The sequence below is a fragment of the Cyprinus carpio genome, chromosome B9 (genome assembly GCF_018340385.1).
Source record: "Cyprinus carpio isolate SPL01 chromosome B9, ASM1834038v1, whole genome shotgun sequence".
Classification (NCBI taxonomy): domain Eukaryota; kingdom Metazoa; phylum Chordata; class Actinopteri; order Cypriniformes; family Cyprinidae; genus Cyprinus; species Cyprinus carpio.
The window spans coordinates 13,020,747-13,039,473 of record NC_056605.1 but is presented as its reverse complement, the minus strand read 5'-3'; the positions used below and the strand labels follow the sequence as shown (position 1 = coordinate 13,039,473).

At 34.4% G+C, this 18,727-nt stretch overlaps 3 protein-coding genes and 1 long non-coding RNA gene across 4 annotated transcripts; 1 reads left to right on the top strand and 3 right to left on the bottom strand.

The window, feature by feature from the left end:
- Nucleotides 1-1,607: 1,607 nt before the first annotated feature.
- Nucleotides 1,608-4,091, bottom strand: LOC109075021 (beta-crystallin A2-like). The gene is made up of 4 exons (XM_042731028.1): nucleotides 3,884-4,091; nucleotides 2,759-2,900; nucleotides 2,467-2,609; nucleotides 1,608-1,829 (listed from the first exon to the last, which is right to left on the bottom strand). Exons 1-4 carry the CDS (start codon nucleotides 4,042-4,044, stop codon nucleotides 1,682-1,684), a joined length of 594 nt encoding a protein of 197 aa, XP_042586962.1. The 5' UTR covers nucleotides 4,045-4,091; the 3' UTR covers nucleotides 1,608-1,681.
- A 3,355-nt stretch (nucleotides 4,092-7,446) lies between these two features.
- On the bottom strand, nucleotides 7,447-8,376 carry LOC122138380. Its single transcript, XR_006155514.1, has 2 exons — nucleotides 8,035-8,376; nucleotides 7,447-7,806 (listed from the first exon to the last, which is right to left on the bottom strand). It is a non-coding gene; the product is annotated as an uncharacterized LOC122138380 (long non-coding RNA).
- A 1,067-nt stretch (nucleotides 8,377-9,443) lies between these two features.
- On the bottom strand, nucleotides 9,444-12,598 carry LOC122138347 (uridine 5'-monophosphate synthase-like; the record flags this gene model as incomplete). The annotated part of the gene is made up of 4 exons (XM_042730425.1): nucleotides 9,444-9,621; nucleotides 9,836-9,950; nucleotides 10,101-10,276; nucleotides 12,127-12,598. Coding segments are annotated over 4 exons (939 nt in total), but the record flags the coding sequence as incomplete, so codon positions are not given.
- A 1,169-nt stretch (nucleotides 12,599-13,767) lies between these two features.
- On the top strand, nucleotides 13,768-18,684 carry LOC109054628 (alpha-aspartyl dipeptidase-like). The gene is made up of 9 exons (XM_042730424.1): nucleotides 13,768-13,848; nucleotides 16,696-16,796; nucleotides 17,122-17,210; nucleotides 17,298-17,372; nucleotides 17,609-17,688; nucleotides 17,766-17,939; nucleotides 18,136-18,195; nucleotides 18,386-18,468; nucleotides 18,565-18,684. Exons 1-9 carry the CDS (start codon nucleotides 13,768-13,770, stop codon nucleotides 18,629-18,631), a joined length of 810 nt encoding a protein of 269 aa, XP_042586358.1. The 3' UTR covers nucleotides 18,632-18,684.
- Nucleotides 18,685-18,727: the final 43 nt, after the last annotated feature.

Sequence of the window (18,727 nt, the reverse complement as noted above, 5' to 3'; positions counted from 1 at the left end):
CTCAATAAGTTGACTTACCCCGTCCTGTTATGTCAGACTTCAGCCTGTCTCAGATCCAGCTGCTTTCAGCACTCTTGTCTGTCTTATAATCATTGCACTCAGAACGAGTGGCACACTTTTAATCAGCTCGTATGATATGTGTATTTGATAAAGGTGTGTGCAGTCGAACGTTTATTAGGAGATCCTGGACTGGGTGTGGGATCGGGTGTTCAAACAGCAACTGCTCTGTCTACATCTGATCCTGTGAGTGGGTGTGTGTACTGCTAGAGTCCTGAACGGTTACACCGCAAACATAAGAGGCGGAATCAGACCCGGATCCCGGGGTTACGAACCATGTGATTGGGCGAACAAGAACCCGTACTTCCGTTAGCCCATCATTGTTACAAAGATTTGTCCATTGCATTAGATCTAGGCTGTTTTTTAACAGTGAAAAATAATAATAAATAAAATAAAATAATAAGAATCAAGAAAGAATATGTGCGACATGTGTTTAATCCACAAAGGTCAGGACCTCGGACAGCTCCAGACAAACCCAAACGGGGGAGAATCCCTCCCCCTCATCATTCATTTATAGTATACTGACAATTTTTTTTTTCTTGCTTTATGGACACCATCCCTGAACGTGGCTCGAGAACCAAGAAAGTGACTTTCAAGACTGGCAATACTGATATGTTTCTGTAAAACTTTTTAGTTTTTAGTCCACGTTTGTGTCCACATGAAATGTAAATCAGACAATGTTTGGTAATTGTTAACCGCACTTTAAATGTTTTTATTAAAAAAAAAAAAAAAGTTATTTCTTTTTAATCTTTCTTTCTTTCTTTCTTTCTTTCTTCCCTTCTTTCTTTATTTTTCATGTATGTATGTATGTATGTATATATATGTGTGTGTGTGTGTGTATATATATATATATATATATATATATATATACAGTATATACACACACACAAACATACATACATACATGCACAATACAAATACTTTACATAAATATGTGATAATTCATTTTAAATAAATAATTGCTAAAATATGTCATTTAATTTTAAATACATAAATATTTAGATTTTTTATTAGCAGCACTTCCTATATATCTAAGTTATGTATGAAAAATTGGAGTACAAAACTTTTATATATATTTTTATATATAAAGAAAAATAATATACATTTTATATAAATATATATGTGAATGTAGTTGAAATCTTCAAAAGCAGGTCCACGAAGAACAAATAATGAGACATTAACATAAAGGTACTCATGCTCTTGTTTATTATAGAACAGTCTCATATCCATCGTGTAGGTGGTGTAGGACATCATGCAAGAGTTTTTGTTGTTCAACTGGCATAAAACATCCTAACTGTTAAATATAATGAAGTGGCTTATCCACTGGACTCCTCCATCAGTCTAGCCCGCTATTTTAGAAAAAAAAAATTCTTAAAATGTCTGCATGATTATATTTACCTAGAAATGTGGGAGGGCCAGCTCTTATTACATATAACTTTAAAAAAAAAGCATCAGATCTGCTTGTTTTACATCAAGAATTAACACTTAGCAGATCCATGAATTGAGCAGAGATGTATCGAAGCAAGGAATTGCCACAAGCACTCTTGTACTGTAGTTTATATAATGTCTTTATTGCCTATAGTATTGACACAGCATGACATGGTGTACACAGTGGTGCTGGGTCTTATTGCTGAATTCTGCGCATAGACTGGATCTGATTGGTGTGTGCCTGGGTGCCGTACTCATTGTAGCATCTGTACTCTCCTTGGTGTCTGTCCCTCTCAAAGATGTACTGATATCCACGGTAACCGGGAAACTGATAGCCTACCCAGCTGCCAGAGAAAAGGACAAATCTCCTTTATTGCACCGCACACAAATAAGACTGTGCAGGGAGCTGCTGCATTAGTGATACATTATTTGTCACAAAGAAATGGACATCCACAAAGGACAACACTCTGTATAATATGAGTTTTAAAGACAATTATATATACACACCCTCAGAAAAAAATGGTACAAAAGTTGTCACAGGGGCAGTACCCTTTCAAAACGTTGGTACCTTATTTACCCCTAAAGGGTGCATATGAGTACCTTGAAGGTGCATAATAAAACTTAAATTGTACATATTTTGTACCTCTTGAAAAGATACCATCTTTGTGAGAGTGTAAAATCACAAGTAATGTAATGTTTGTTACAGATACATTTTTTGATTGCATCCATTGCAGATATGCTTTTTTTACTGAAAATCTAGTATATATTACGTATATATAAATATAAAACATATAAAAAGTAAAATATATAAAATAAATGTATAATATTAATCTAAAAAAGGTGTATATATTTTTGTCTGGCCTTAGTAACAAACATTTAAAAAATACTGAATAATTAAATATAGTTATTCGATATTTAGTTATTTATTTATCCTAGTTTATTAATGACAGATGATGTTAAAAAGCTGGTGAGGTGACTTACGCTCCAGAGTTTACTTTGATTGAGGGAACTTCCTTGCTGCACCAACCCATGGCTTGAAGGGAGGGATAATCCTCACACATCTCAAATTTACGTCCCATGAAGTCTTCACACTCATAGAGGGTAATCTTACTGTCACTGTGGTTCTGTCGGGGAGAGGGTGAGTGTGGGAAATGAGATCATGGAGGTGATGATTTTGAGGATATTTGTTATAAAGTAAACCTAATGTGCCAAAATTGCAGAGATGATGAAAGAGGTACTGGAGTAAGTCTTCACAGATTTGACATAAACTTACAGCACATTTAATAGGTCTGAAAGAGAGCATGTGCTCTGTTCTGTAACTGCTGTTGCCACTCCAGGCCTGGTAACAGGGATATTCTCCTTTCTCCAGGATAAACTGCTGGCCCTGGAACTCAGGATACTCGTACCCCACCCAGCTGCAAGAGACAGAATGTCATAGTCAACGCAAACCAGGAAACAACAGCGTTTTACATGGCAGTGATCTCTACTGATCAGGACACAAAGCAAAGCAAACACAATGGTGCTGACTGAATGGAGCGGCTCTGTGTTTCTTTATCAGCTCATCTCTCATCACCACGGCAGGCAGCTGCCAGCCACACGGACTATCGCCACTATCTCTCTGTTGTTGTTCCAGTTTATATAAATATGACAAAAAAAACACCATTGAAGCTATAGTTACAGTTGGAAATATTGTTTATGACTATAAGGTGGTTTTGTGGGGAACTGCTGTCAAGTAAAGAGATACAAATAATCACTGTAATTCTAATATAGGCATATTTTAATTAATAAAAAACAATAATAATGTAATTATATAATTATAATTATTATTATAGATTTATACAATAATTTTAAAATACATGTAAAATTATATTTTTCCTCTTAAGCTCACCCAGGTCAAAAATACAGTAAAAAAAATAATATTATGAAACATTATTACATATTTAGTTGAAAACCTCATTTATTCCTGTGATGGCAAAGCTGAATTTTCAGAAGCCATTATTCCAGTCTTCAGTGTCACGTGATCCTTAAGATATCATGATATTCTGATTTTTACATTATTTTACCTTATATCAATTTTAAAATTATTTGTGCTGCTTAATATTTTAGTTTACACTGTTTCAAGATACTTTGGTGAACAGAAAGTTCAAAAGAATAGCATTTACTTGTAGTAGAAATCATTTGTAACATTATAAATATCTTTACTGCCACATTTAACTAATTAAATGCATTAAAAAACAGAGATGTGTATGTATATATTTTATATGCACATATTACTTCTAATTTTACAAATATCTCACTTATTTCAATCAGTAAAAATATCTCTAATATTAAACATGACAATCATACATCCTCTCTGCTTCACATTTTGCACATTAAAACATCTAGAGGCTACACTTACGGGCCGTTCTCCACCTTAATGGAGCGAATCTTTCTGAAGTCTCTGTCCAGTATGTTCTGGCACTCAAATGTGAATTCACAGCTCTTGCCCTGGAAGTACTCCTCCTCGAACACGGTCATCCTAAACTTCCCCCTCTGCTCCAATTGCTCCTGCGGATTCATGGCTGCTGTCGATCACCGCACTCTCTATCAGGAAAAGACCACAGCGTGAATTCATGCACCCATGTGAGAAATTCCTGGGTAGATCAAGTGAAAATCGATTCCTGGATCAAGTGTTGACAAGTATGTGTTTCCTGCTGACATGATCTTTTTTGGTCAGTATGATCACATTCGCTCTGTCTGTGTTCTTTAACATTGCACAGGAATCTGATGTTTCACTTTGAGGGCTAAGACAGTGGCATACTCACGGTGGGACAGATCCAGTATAATCAATGTGGTGGCCAAGCCCTTGTCCAGTGTTTTTATAGGACAGGGCCCCTCGTTTAGTGCAGAATGCGCATCAGGCCTGCACACTCAGCAGCAGCCAACAGAAAAACCGCATTAGCCTTCACTATTGTGGAGCCATGTGCAGCCTATTGTGGAGGTCTTAGACCCACTGACTCATCAAAACTACACTATCTGCCCCCACGCCAGACCCTTGGCAGTTTACAATGGCTACGCTTTGACATGAGACTTTAATCGCATAGAGTAAATAATAGCAGAATTGCTGAAGATTAGACTGCGCCCTGGTCACTCTCTGGTGCCTGCTTGTGGATGCTCTCTCTGGGCAGAACTGGCTGCTGTTGGCCAATAGGAGGATTTCCCTCACACATTAATGACATTAGAATACATTTCACAAATAATTTAATCCACAATATCCACCTTATTTAGGCAGCACAGAACTAAACTATTTTCTTTGAATATGCAAGTCTTCCGATTAATTTATAACTACAGCCGATATAAATGAATCGGAAGTCTTGGATATTCACTATAGAGGAGTACTTCATAACAAAGTGCAGTAAATGGTAAAACCTATTGCGCTAGAAACCAGTGTGTTAATGATTACGATAATTAATTAAAATAATATACCAGTTTGCAATACCAAGCAGCATAAAAGGCTGTTTTTGTTCGGCTAAAATAACTGGAAGCGATTGCTTGACTCACACATTCAAGTTACAAATGGCCGCACTCGCACTTACATTAAAAAAGGGCCTAAGGTGAAGTAGGCCTATATAATTCTCTTTGCTAAATACACCTCAGATAATAATATGCATACTGTATATATATATATTTATCTGTAATAACTGCAGCTGTTCAGGAACATATAGGCCTACGGCATACAGTTATTTTATGTCTTTGTACAATAAGGCTAAAACACACTTAAAAATAATAGGTATGTCATTAAAAATAAATTGAGATAAGTGTTTGAAATTTGATAAGCACAGGCAGATTTATCATATCAAGCCTGTGTTGTTTCATTTAGAGCATGATCATGTTAATAAAAAGTAGGCCATTTTAATTTATTTGAAACATTAGAACTAGTCCAGTGGTCAGCCTTGTTGATGACATCTGGTGGTGTAATACTTTACTGCATGACCAGTATAGCTGGGTTTCAGTAGCCTACATTTTAACATTTTTAGGACATTTATGACCACAGCATTATTTAGTATTATTCATAAAACTAATTTTATTACAATGATGTTGGAAACATAACCCTATGAAATATTCTGATAAGCCAAGGCATGAATATGCGTGCATGCACATGTGATTATTCTCACCTGTTAGGTGTTGTTTGCGTAAGAACAGGTGCTGTAGGGATGCAGGACACACAGCTGGTGTCCTGTTATCCTGATTTTACTGATCTGAGAGAAACAATGTATGTATAATTAAGTTGCATCCATAACTTAATTTCATAAGAGCCCAATAACTTAATTTCATAAAAACACAGAGTAATTGCAACACAGTTCTACTCAAAAGTCAGTAAACTATTTATTATTATTATTATTATTATTATTATTATTATTATTATTGAAAGGAAGGTATATTTAAATTCAGCTATGACACAATAAATCCAAAACTGATATAACAATACAAAGAATTCAGAAAAATCTGTAAAAAGGAATGATTTCTGAAAGATCATGTGACACTGAAGACTGGAGTAATGATGCTTAAAATTCAGCTTTTCCAAACAAACACACACACACACACATATGCATACATACATACTTAGAGAGAGAGAGAGAGAGAGAGAGAGAGAGAGAGATTTTAAAGATGTAATAATATTTTACAATATTACTGTTTTGATACTTTCAAATAAATGGAGCTTTTATGAGCTTAAGAGACTTCATTCAAAAACAATGAAAAAAAGTTATGAGGATACATCAGTGTTCAATGTACACATTCCAAATGCAAAAAACACAGTGTTACTGTCAGTGATTTGACATGCAAATGCCTTTGCAAATCAGAAAGTGTGGCACTTCCGTCTCATTCCAAAAGTAAACTGTGTCATTGTATCCTCATAGTGGCAGGATTTGGCATATCTGTCTATCTGAACAAAATAAAAAAGTTTTAGTTTATATAATAGGCCTATCTAAAAATTTAAACATTGAAGTTTAAATACTAATTGAACTGTAAAATATCCACATTTCATATAGATGTTAAGATAAACATCTTTAGTATTTTTTATTGTATTTTATTATTTTTTTATTTTTAGTTTATTTTTGTTGCGTGTTGTCAGTATCATCGAACCATGTAGGAGTGTATATTGTTTTTCCTGATTCATTTACTTTGCAGGTGTGATGGTGAGGTGAAATAGTTAGTGCTGGGTGACGTTTTCTTGAGGGTGCCATGGAAACTAATCCTTCTCAAGGCAAATGTGAACAGCTCCAGACAGCTAGTGCAGGTGACATCTGCTCAGATAATGTCCTTTTATGTGTTTGAGCACAAGCCGAGCGCTTCTGTAGAACATGGCCCCGACGATGGACAGAGAAAGACATTTCTATCTACTGCCAAAGGCAAGAAAAAAAGATCATTTGCATTTCAACAGTGACTCTTTTAACTGCCACATAGCCAACAGGAAACGCCTGTCCAGCAGGTAGCTATTTGTTAAGCACTTCATGAAATAATACCACAAAAAATGCTTCATTCAGACACAATATAATTGTCACAACATAAGCAGAACTGTAAATGCATCAAATGTAAATAAATAAATAAATAATATACTTTATTTGTTTCCACTTAAAAACAAATTTGCCAGTTTCTAATATAATATACTGATTATTACATTTATGTTGTTCTTAAAACACAAATACAATTAAGATGATAATATAAAGGTTTATTTCACAAACTGTTGACCTTACAGTATAATACAAGTGCTACTTGTTTAAAAATCAATCAATCAATAAATAGGCCTATACTGATTATTACATGTATATTGCTCTTAACGCACAAAATACAATTACCTGGTTATAAAAGATGATAATATAAAGGTTTTACAAACTGTTGACCTTACAGTATTACAAATGCTACTGGTTTAAAAAAAAAAAAAAAAAAAAAAAAAAAAAAAAACTTTTAACGTTCCTTTTGTCTAAATTCCAAATAAATAAATAGGCTATGAAATTAAGACATATGACATTTATAGCCTATCCTTTGTCTTCTTATGTCACAGCTTAAGCATTCTTTATAGTTAATCAGCATATTAATGGCGTTGTATTATTACTTGTTGTAAAATGGAAAGCCTCGGTGAAGAGGGCTGAAGAGACCCGCTGCTGTGGTGTTTCACTGACGCGTGTCTGCATCTGCGTAACGCGAGCCGAACGAACAAAACCTTTTCATCTGCAGGTATTGTGCGCGTGGCTCAACGTGAGACAAGTACAGAAAACACAAAACATCCATCCTGGACGTCAATTTATTCGTTACGTTTCTGGTGATGACTTGTCTTCTCTCCTTGAAGACACAACCATAAGACCAACATATGATGTGTGCAATAATTTCCCCAAGTAATAACTTTCTTTAACAATACAAACATCAAATAATAATCAGTAGTAGGTGTAAATGAAAATATGGATAGGCCTACTACATTTAAATGATTAATTGTAAGGTTACGTTAAGGTAGCCTAACAAAACCTGAGCAAAAAATAAAATAAAATAAAATAAAATAAAATAAAATCTTACCGTGTCATTCAGCGAATCAGTAGTGTTTTAATAGTACCGCTAAAATGCACACTGATCTGAGGCCTTTGGCTTTATATAGCAGTGTCGGTGTATTTAGTGCGCACGCGGGTAAATGCATTGATCTGCTCTCCGTCTTCAGCGCGCGGAACTCTGTCCTGGACACCTGTCACACGGCACTTTCCTCTCATCCAATATTGACACAGGGAGTCAAATGGGAGGGCCAGAGCAGATTAGTTCTATTATGTCAATCATGTCGCTCTGTGCAAACCGAGCTCTCGTTTCGTCGAGATAAAAAGCGGGGAGACATCTGGAGCGCATGAGGTCAGAGCGCGAGATCATACAAAGGTGACCCCTTAACCTGCGCTCTCCTGCAGGTGAACGAATTCATAAATAAAATCGGAGCATTAAATGGTAGCCTATAAACTTACACTTTTGCTAATAGTTTGCTCTGCTCATGTTATTTGTATGCATTGCTTTATTTTTGCTCTTCGTACGACAAGGAAAAGGGGGTAAAACAAGTTAAAATGAGGTCACGGAAACTGCATATACTTTTATATTCTTAGAAATTATACAAGAATTAGATATTGACTTTTTATTGTTTTAAATGTGGTATACAGCATGTCTCACTGCAGTTTAATGACATTAAACCACATCACATTTTGTCAAAGAAAAGCAGGGGGACAGTGACTGACAGAAATAATATTTAAGGCCATATTTTTCAATTATATGGAAGGCTTAACGTTATTGTGCAGTCGTTTTTATTTATCATTTGAAGACTTTATTGGCAGGAACAGCCATAAAATAGCTGATGTTTTTCTGCCCCCTACTGGTTTTGACAAAAGTATAACAAGTTTCATAAATTTATTTTTGGCTTTGACAAAGATTTCAATACCTTTGTTACTAAAAACATGCTTAAGGCAGTAGAAAAATTAGCTGACTTTTTTTTCATATATCATAGTTTATTTCTGAAGCTCAGTTTTTTGATCAGGTACACTTCTTTTTAAAAGTCTGGAGATCAGAAAGATTTTTTAAAAGATATAAATACCTTTATTCAGCATGAACCACATAAATTTTCTCCAAAGTGAAAGTTACATAAATAATGTAACAAATCATACAAATGCATTTTTTTTCTTTTTTTTTTTTTCTTTATCTTGAAAAAAGTATCACGTTTCCAAAAAAAAAAAAAAACACTAAGAACAGTGGTTTCAACACTGACATGAAATGTTCCCTGAACAAAAATGTTTCCTCAATATTACAGTTTTTACTGTACCCCGGACTTCAAATGGTAGTGTATAATTTCATGTCTAGGCTTATTGATTCAGTAACCACCAGGCCAGATCCAACTAGGTGGTGCTAGACAATTCTGTATTCTTCTGCAGCTCTGAGCCGATCTAAGCTGGCAAGAATTTCATTAGCTGGCCTTTGAGAGTCTTTTCAGATATGCCTCCCAGCCTGCAGTTCTGTATTCTTCTGCAGCTCTGAGCCGATCTAAGCTGGCAAGAATACCTCGTCCCACAATGATGATATCAGAGCCTTTAGTGCAGATCACATCTTCTGGACTTGAATACTGCTGTCCAAGTCCATCCCCTAGAGAATAAAATATTAATAAATTAAGCGCATGTATCAGATGTATAAAAAAGAACAAATACTTTAATAGTTAAATAAAGTTTAAATAGTTTAAATAGTTAAAATACAACATATTATATTATGATGCATTTTTTGCATTTTTTTCTCTGACAAGACTCCTTATTTTGTCATAAGATACACAGAAAAGCTAATGCCAGACCACAGTAAAACATACCTCCTGACAGTATTTGCACTCCTGGAGTCATGTGAACCAGACCAGGCTTTTCACTGATCTTTGATACATTTATGAATCCAAATACAAAATATATATGGTCTTCAGCCATCTTGACCTAAAAGACATTTCAATCAACTCAAATGGAGAAACAAGAAGCTGAGCTCTGGTAGCTTTCAAAGAACATTACTGTTATGAAATAATAAACAAGTATTTTCAGAGTTGAGAACACTGTTCATAAGTTCTTCACAGAGAGCAGAAGATGTACCACTGCTTGAGTGTAATCTCCTGTTGCTAGGGAACCCTGCGAGCTCATCTGAGCAATGAGCAAACAGCCTTGACCCAGAGGCTTGCCAGCTGCACCAAGACCCTGCAGCACACCCGGACCTGGCAACGCATAGGCCTTAATGGTGTGCGCCCATGAAGAGATCCGATAGAGACTGCCTTAAAACAAAAAAAAAAATATTAGGAACGCTTGTGCAGAAATGAAAAAACATTAAGAGAACTAATAAAACATAAACTAAAATAAACCTTTCATCATCATTTACTCACACTTCTGTCATTCCAGAACTGTATGACTGTATTTTTCCTGTCGAACACAAAAGAAGGAATCTGAACATATGGCTTCAGAAACTTTGAAATATATCGGTCTATGTGTTTTTTTTTTATTATTATTATTATTCTGTCCATTTTGGACACTATAAAATATGTTTTCATAGAGAACTGCTGTATAAAGATTATGCTTCACGCAAAGTCACAGAGATTTTGAACGACATGAGGGTGAGTAAATGATGACAATTTTTATACAGTCAAGCAGAAATAGCAAATTTTATTAAAATGGCATTATAAATGGCACATTTATTAAAATGAGGCTTCAGCAAACCTTCAAAGGCACCTCAAAAATATCTTTAAATATAATTATATATTATATATTTTAAAATTAAGCTACCTCATACAGTATATTAGGTTGTGCTTATATATATATATATACAGTACAGGTCAAAAGTTTGGAAACATTACTATTTTTAATGTTTTTGAAAGAAGTTTCTTCTGCTCATCAAGCCTGCATTTATTTAATCAAAAATACAGAAAAAATGTAATATTGTGATATATTATTACAATTTAAAATAATTGTTTTTTAATTTATTATACTTTAAATTATCATTTATTTCTGTGATGCAAAGCTGAATTTTTAGGATCATTATCACATGATCCTTTAGAAATCATTCTAATATGATGATTGATTATCAAAGTTGGAAACAGTTCTGCTGCTTAATAATTTTTTCAGAACATGTGATACTTTTTTAGGATACTTTGATGAATAAAAAAAAAAGAAGCTATGTTTTTAAAATATAAATATTTTGTAATAACAATATACACTACTGGTCAGTAATTTGGGGTCAGTAATTTTTTTCCTTTCTTTTTTTTAAATAAAATCAATACTTTTATTCAGCAAGGATGTGTTAAATTGATAAAAAGTGATAGTAAAGAAAATATATTATTAGAATATATATTATTAGAATTTTTTTTATTTATTTTGAATAAATGCAGTTCTTTTTAACCTTTTATTCATAAAATATATTAGACAGTAGAACTGTTTCCAACACTCATAATAAATCAGAATATTAGAATGATTTCTAAATGATCATGTGACAGACTGCATGTTACATGTGACACTGAAGGCTGGAGTAATGATGCTGAAAATTCAGCTTTGCATCACAGGAATAAATTATTTTTTTAAAGTATATTCAAATAGAAAACTATTATTTTAAGTTGTAATAATATTTCACAATATTACTGTTTTTTCTGTATTTTTGATCAAATAAATGCAGGCTTGATGAGCAGAAGAGACTTCGTTAAGCACAACCTAATATATGAGGTAGCTTAATTTTAAAATGGTCATTTCCAGAACTACAAAAGTAATGTAAATTAATAAACTTCTATAACTTTTTAACTTCATGGGATTTTTATAATGAATATAAATTTTTCTAGTTATGCCAAGCTCTAAAATATTATTCTGGGTAGAAATTTTGAGTAAAAATTATATATTTTTTAAATCTTTATACAATAAATCATGAACAGCTAGAAAAGTCATGGTGTCTTTAAAAAAAAAAAAGGTTGTGGACAATGAGGGGAATATGTGTAACATCCAATTTAATTATTAGAAGAAAAAAAAAGAAAAAAAAAACATGACATTATGTAAAATGTCTTTGCTCTATGTATATCTGGTGCAGACTGTGAGTGAAAGCAACATTTTAAGACTAGTAAGGAGCTCCATCACCCTGTGAAACAACCTTCATACTGATGCTTGATTGTGTTTCCAATGTCTGCAAACTTGCGATCCTCAAAAATCAGGAAGTTGTGCTTTATAGCCAACCCTTTCAGACTGCTGGCGACATCTGCAGTGAAGTCCTGCAGGATGTCCACATGAGTCTTCAACACGCAAATCAGTGGCCCCAATGCATCCACAATCTCCAGCAGCTCCTCAGAATGAGTCACATCTGCAGACACACACAGAATGGTCTTCTTGTCTGCTGTGATCTTCAGCAGGCGGGCAGCGAGAGGGTGAGTGTCTGGCAATGTAGCCCTGCCTCCCTGCTCTCTGTCCATTAACACGACTGCATCTGTGATCTTCAGGCCTTCCTTCTCAAGCACCTCAGTGGTTTCTAGAACACTGCTGCCACTGGTCAGGACATCCTCTACGATTAGACATCTGTCACCGGGGTCGTTGGTTCCCTCGATGAGACGTTTCGTTCCCGGGGGATATCAAAATAAAAATCAATACAGTTCAGTGTTATTTTAGTATCATTAAGATACTATTATAACACATATTATATATATATATTCCATTTTAATTTTAGTAATTGTGTTTAAAAAATGTCTCTATAGTTTTTAGTCATTTTGAATTCAGTTTTAGATATTTTAGTACATTAAGTTAAGCTAAATGAAAATCAGAAATTTCATGTTTGCAACAAGCTAAATAAGTTTTTTTATATACATATTGTCAGTGTTTATTAACAACTGTGTTATAAGTTTTCTTCTTAAAGAAAATAATAGGTCTGTACAGTTTTTAGTCATTTTTGTTTCAGTTTTAGATAAAAGTACATAAAAGTTAAACAAAATGAAAATTAAACATGTTCTGAACCTGAAATGTTCACGTTTATTTTTTCCCCCACTTTAATTTAAAATTTAATTAAAAAGTTTTAGTAACAGATTTCTCTCTCTCTCATTTCAATATCTATAGAGATTTTAGTCATATTTATTTTAGTTGAGTTATTTTAGGATGTCAAGCTAAACTAAAGAAATGTTGCTTTTGCAACTAGCTTAAAATACATTTAGGTTTTTAAAATGTATTTCAGTTCATGTTTATTTTATTTCAAGTAATGTAAAAAAGTGAATATAATAATACATATTTCCCCTCAAATCATACTATGAAATATATAAATAACCTATTTGTAAATCCAAATGATTAATAAAGACATAAATATGGGCACAGTTTCATCGCATGACATTCCATCTTGTCAATGAGAAAAAGTGTCCAAATGTAATTTGCATTCATTTTGAATATCAAATCTAACACTATATAAATAGACTAACTAAAACCTAACAAGATTTTTTTGTGAACTTGTTGTACCCTCTTTTTACACAAATACTGCTTGGTTTGAAATGTATGAAATGCCAGTCTTTAAATGTGTCTTAAATGTCCAAATACAATAAACAATACAACAGTCGATAATACAATAAATACGATAATACAATAAACAATATATATATTATATATATATATATATATATATAGGTGGTAGAGGCTCTCTCCTGGAGCATCGAGCGGCGGGTGGAGGAGGCCGGACGAGGGGTGGAAGTACCGGTTGAGTGTCCGGCGGGTCGGTTGTTCGTGCTGGCAGCACTACGCCCTGAGGTCCTTCAGTGGGGTCATGAGTCTAGGACCACCTGCCATCCAGGAGTCAGGAGATCTCTGGCTGCCATCCGCCAGCGATTTTGGTGGCCCTCTATGGGTCAGGATGTCAGGCAGTTTGAATTGGCTTGCTCCATTTGTGCCCAAAACAAAGTCTCTAACCATCCCTCCGTTGGTCAACTTCAATCCCTGCCCATTCCCTGGTCACACATTGCCTTAGATTTTGTCTCTGGCTTACCTCTTTTGAATGGTTACACCGTTATTCTCACAATTATATATATATATATATATATATATATATAATATATATATATATATATATATATATATATAAATTACACTTTATTTAATACAACTGTATCCTAAATTCTATTTATCTGTCTTGTTTCTTTTAAGAAATTAATTAATTCATGAAATATTCTTGATTGTTTTGGGCCATTTCCTAACAGAATCTGATGTGACCAATTACTTATTCCAAACGATCTTAAAGCTTTAATTAGTTTAAATCTTGCTCCTTCATATGCATCACATTCTATAAGTACATGTTCTACTGATTCTCCATGACCACATTTGTCACAGTTTCCAGTTTCATGCATCCCCATTCTATACAGACACTGATTTAACGAACAATGTCCGATACACATTCTTGAAATTAAAACGTCTTCTTTCCTGTTGCCAAATTTTCTTTTTTCTAAAACCTACTTTCTCTTGATTATGATGAAAGTGTCTACCTTTTGTTGTTTTGTTTGCAATTAACCCTTTTACTTCTGTTTTACTAATTGACACTTTAATGTCAATTTGTGCATGTTTCCGAGCCTGTTTAGCCAGATGGTCTGCCTCCTTGTTTCCTTCCACACCCATATGTTATGGTACCCACCGAAAATTTACCATAAGACCAGATTTTCTTATTCTAAATAGACTCTGCATCACATCAAAAACCATATCTTTCCTTGCTGTTAAAATTCCACTTAGCAAGCTAATTAAAACTGAAAGGGAGTCTGTACAAATGACTGATCTGTACTTCTTCTATCCACTGAAGAGCTATAGGAATACTGCTATTGTCTCTGTAGTAAAAACAGATATATGATCTGAAATTCTTTTTGAAATTTTGACTTTGAATTGGGGTACCCTTACCAAAAAGTAGTATACTTCAAGTTTATTTTATTAAGTATACTTAAGTAAAGTTCAAGTATATTTAGACTTTTTGTAAGTATAAGTCAAGTATACTTAAATGTCATTTTAAGTATATTTCTGAGGAGTACATAAAGCCCATTTCTGAGAAGTACATAAAAAGTAAACTAAAAGAATACTTTCCTATTTTTAGTTTAAAAGAAGTATACTAATAGCACACTTGAATAAACTTCTTTTTCTTAAGGGTATGTAGACTGCTGCTGCTGTTATTCCAGATTCAGAATCTTTAATTAGGGCCATCCGTGTATATTTGCAACATGCTATAAGTTTGTTCAATGTATTGCTTCACTGCTATATCTTTTAACATATTTCTTTCCTTGTTATGTTTTCCTTCATATAACTGAATGTCAACTACAGGCATAGGGAAAAGCCAAGGAGGAATTGCTGGGGCAAGGGTCAAAAAATGTCATTAATTCCCATATTCTGTGCCTCCTCATTGGCAGTTCATCCAAAGCTTGATAGTTTTTATACTCATATTCCCAGCAATCCTTCAGGACTTTCTTAACTGGGTGACTATCTAAGTGTCCTTTTATATGAATCCAGTATCTCATGTTTAACTTGAGCCTTCGAATTTCTTGAGACATTTCACCCATCTCTACTTGTACTGCTGCTATTGGAGATGATCTTATCGCTCCACAACATATTCGCAGTGCTTGTGATTGAATTGCCTCGAACTTTAAAAGTTGTTTAAGATGCCGAACTGTACACCATAATGCCATAATCAGTAATTGCTCTTATCACTGCGCAGTCATAGACTGTATAAAAATACAGTATATAATTTTAAGAGACTGATGACGTGCCCCACTGACGAGACGACGCGCACACACGTGACAGACCGGATGAAATCACTTGACAAAATAAAAGCATCAGCAGCCCTGTGTGGACTTAAAAACAAAACTATTTTAAAACGCATTTTACAGTAGTTTATTTAATCAGACTCCTTGCTAATGCGTACTACATAGCTAGCATTTTAAATATCCTGAATACAAACAATAAAATAATGGACCAATATACACACGGTTTGCACAATGTGGCAAAATTCCAGCCTGACTGGAAATTTTGTTCACAAATATATTGCACCTCTCATATTTCATCTCAAGCTCTTCAAGCTTGACATATTGTCGTTTTGGTAACACTAAGTTTCATAAAACTTTATTAAGTGGAATGGTTGAAATGACACAGCTATGGGACTGTGCTTTTTTAAAGACAAAAATCACTTTCACACAGTAATAATTAAAATGCGTTAAGTATTATTTATTTAGATCGATCTATAATACATCCATCTGAAAAGTAGCAAAAAATGTCGACGTTTCCATCTATAAAAAATTAGATGAATAGATGGCCCGCTACTAGACTTTTATTTTGAAAACAAATCGCCTGTAATGACGAGTACCTATAAAAATAACACATAAAAAGTTTAAATAAAACAAAAACGATTACGTCTGTTTTAAAAAGTGGTTTGAAGTTGTGATCAGCACTTCAAGATCTGCCTCTGCTGTCTCAGTAAATGCTGTTCATTTTGTGAGGTTTTGCTTTAATCACGTGATTCCAGTAACGTTATAAGGTTTCTTATCAAGGCTTGTTCCTCTGAAGGTCTGTCATCTGTGGAATAACGAGAGCGATATACTGTCTGACCAAAGGTTATGCATTGGAGATTACCACCAAACTGATTTGAGAGTGTGCTGTCAGCAGAAAGAAGCGCTGCTCATGTGCTGAGCTGAAATCTTGTGATCCACTTCTACATTTCTTGAGGCAGAATCATGAAGAGAGAAGACTTCTGCTGGTATCTAACTCCACTCTTCATGGAGGAGGATATCTACAACACTGTCAGCAGCAGATCCAAGACTTCTTTGGAAAGTAAGTTGCCAGCAGTTTAAATAGAATGTAGGCATTAAACTTTTGGTAAAACTGTTCTAAGAATAGTTTTGCAATTGCAGTCATAAAACCCTTTATATATTAGTATTCTAGGTATATTCTGACAATAATATTCGGATACATTTTATATCTATGCAGACATGTCACTGGTTAAGTGAAGCAAAGTACAAGTCCATTCATTGAACATAAACACCAGTTATGACAAGTGCATATAAGCATATTAAGATGTTTTTGTAATAATCAATTAATCTGACCTGCATTAACCCCAGTTATAAGTGTGCATAACTTTATGTTTTCTGTTCAACAGGAATGTAAAGAGGATCCTTTTTGTCCCATATGCACTGCAAGACAGAGATGCCTATACCAAAACTGCAAGAGACAAGTTCATAACATTGGGTTTGTGTCTTGTGATTTTACCACATGTATGTTAAGCACACAGCCACTGCCACACTGGCCTTCATCTCTTCTTTTCTCTTTTTCCAGGCTATGAGGTGGACAGTGTCCATGAGACACCAGACCCTGTGGAGGCTGTTAGGAAAGCTGAAGGAATATTCATTGGTATGAAGGATTTTTAATAGATATACTGCTAAAATATACATTTTCTTACAATTATCAGCATAATAATATATTTAATAGTAAAAATAATTCAATTTGATAAAAAAACCCTAATAAAATTGACAATAAAAAGACAAAACATTAAACTAAAGACACTACACATTTAATATTAAAAAAAAAAAAAAAAAAGAAAAAGTGAGTGTGGTCTGTCTTTGTGCTATTCTGTTTGTGTCCACTAGGTGGCGGTAATACATTCCGCCTGCTGAAAGCTCTCTATGACAACAAGCTGGTAACTGAGATTAGAAAGAGAGTTTTAGAGGTGAGTTAGTGTCTCTATTAATTAAAATCTAAAATACAGCGTAATTGCCCGTAACAGGTGTAGCTGTTTTCTTATAGGATGGGATCCCTTACATGGGATCAAGTGCAGGTACCAATGTCTCCACCATCAGCATCAACACCACCAATGACATGCCCATCGTCTATCCACCCACGTTTGCTGCCATTGGTTTAGTGCCCTTCAACATTAACCCTCACTATCTGGATGCTGATCCCAACAGCAAGCATATGGGGGTACATTCAAATGATTGTGCGCAACACCACGACTCCATTAATTAATATTATATGCGTAAAATCACCCAAAAACATGTTTTTTACATAAATGAATTGCCATAAATAAAAAATAAAACCTATATAGAATATAATAAACCAAACTTTTAAGGTAGATCCTCCGGCTTCATGACTGAAGATATTATTTTGCATTTTACAGGAAACACGTGAACAGAGAATTGTCCAATACCACGAGGAGCACGACACACCATGTGTGCTGGTATGTTAACATGTACAATACTGCTGGGGTCAGTGAGACAATTTAAGGCTCAACAAAGCTGCATTTATTTGATCAATATTACAGTAATATGATGAAGTTTAAAGAAAGAACCGTTTTCTCTTTCGCATGTATGTTCAAATGTAATTTCCAGCAGTAGTTGAGCTCTAGCACTATATGCTGTTCATGGCAGGGTCTTCGGGAAGGCTCATTGCTCTTAGTGGAGGGAAACAAAGCCACCTTATTAGGGAGCACCAAAGCACGACTGTTCAAGAGGTAATGCAGAGACTCCTGCTCATGCACATGGAAAATATAACAGAAAAAATGATCCCAAACAGGGACAGTAAGTGAGACTGTGGATTTCTTTCTCAGGGGGAAGCATACTACAGAGTATGAACCGGGCAGTGATCTCAGCTTCTTACTGACAGATGCACAGTGAGCTGCTACATTATGTGCAATGCAAAAAATTTTTACAATAAATGATCAAATCCACAATTAAGTTTACGTTTCTTCATTTCCTTCATCATAAGCACAG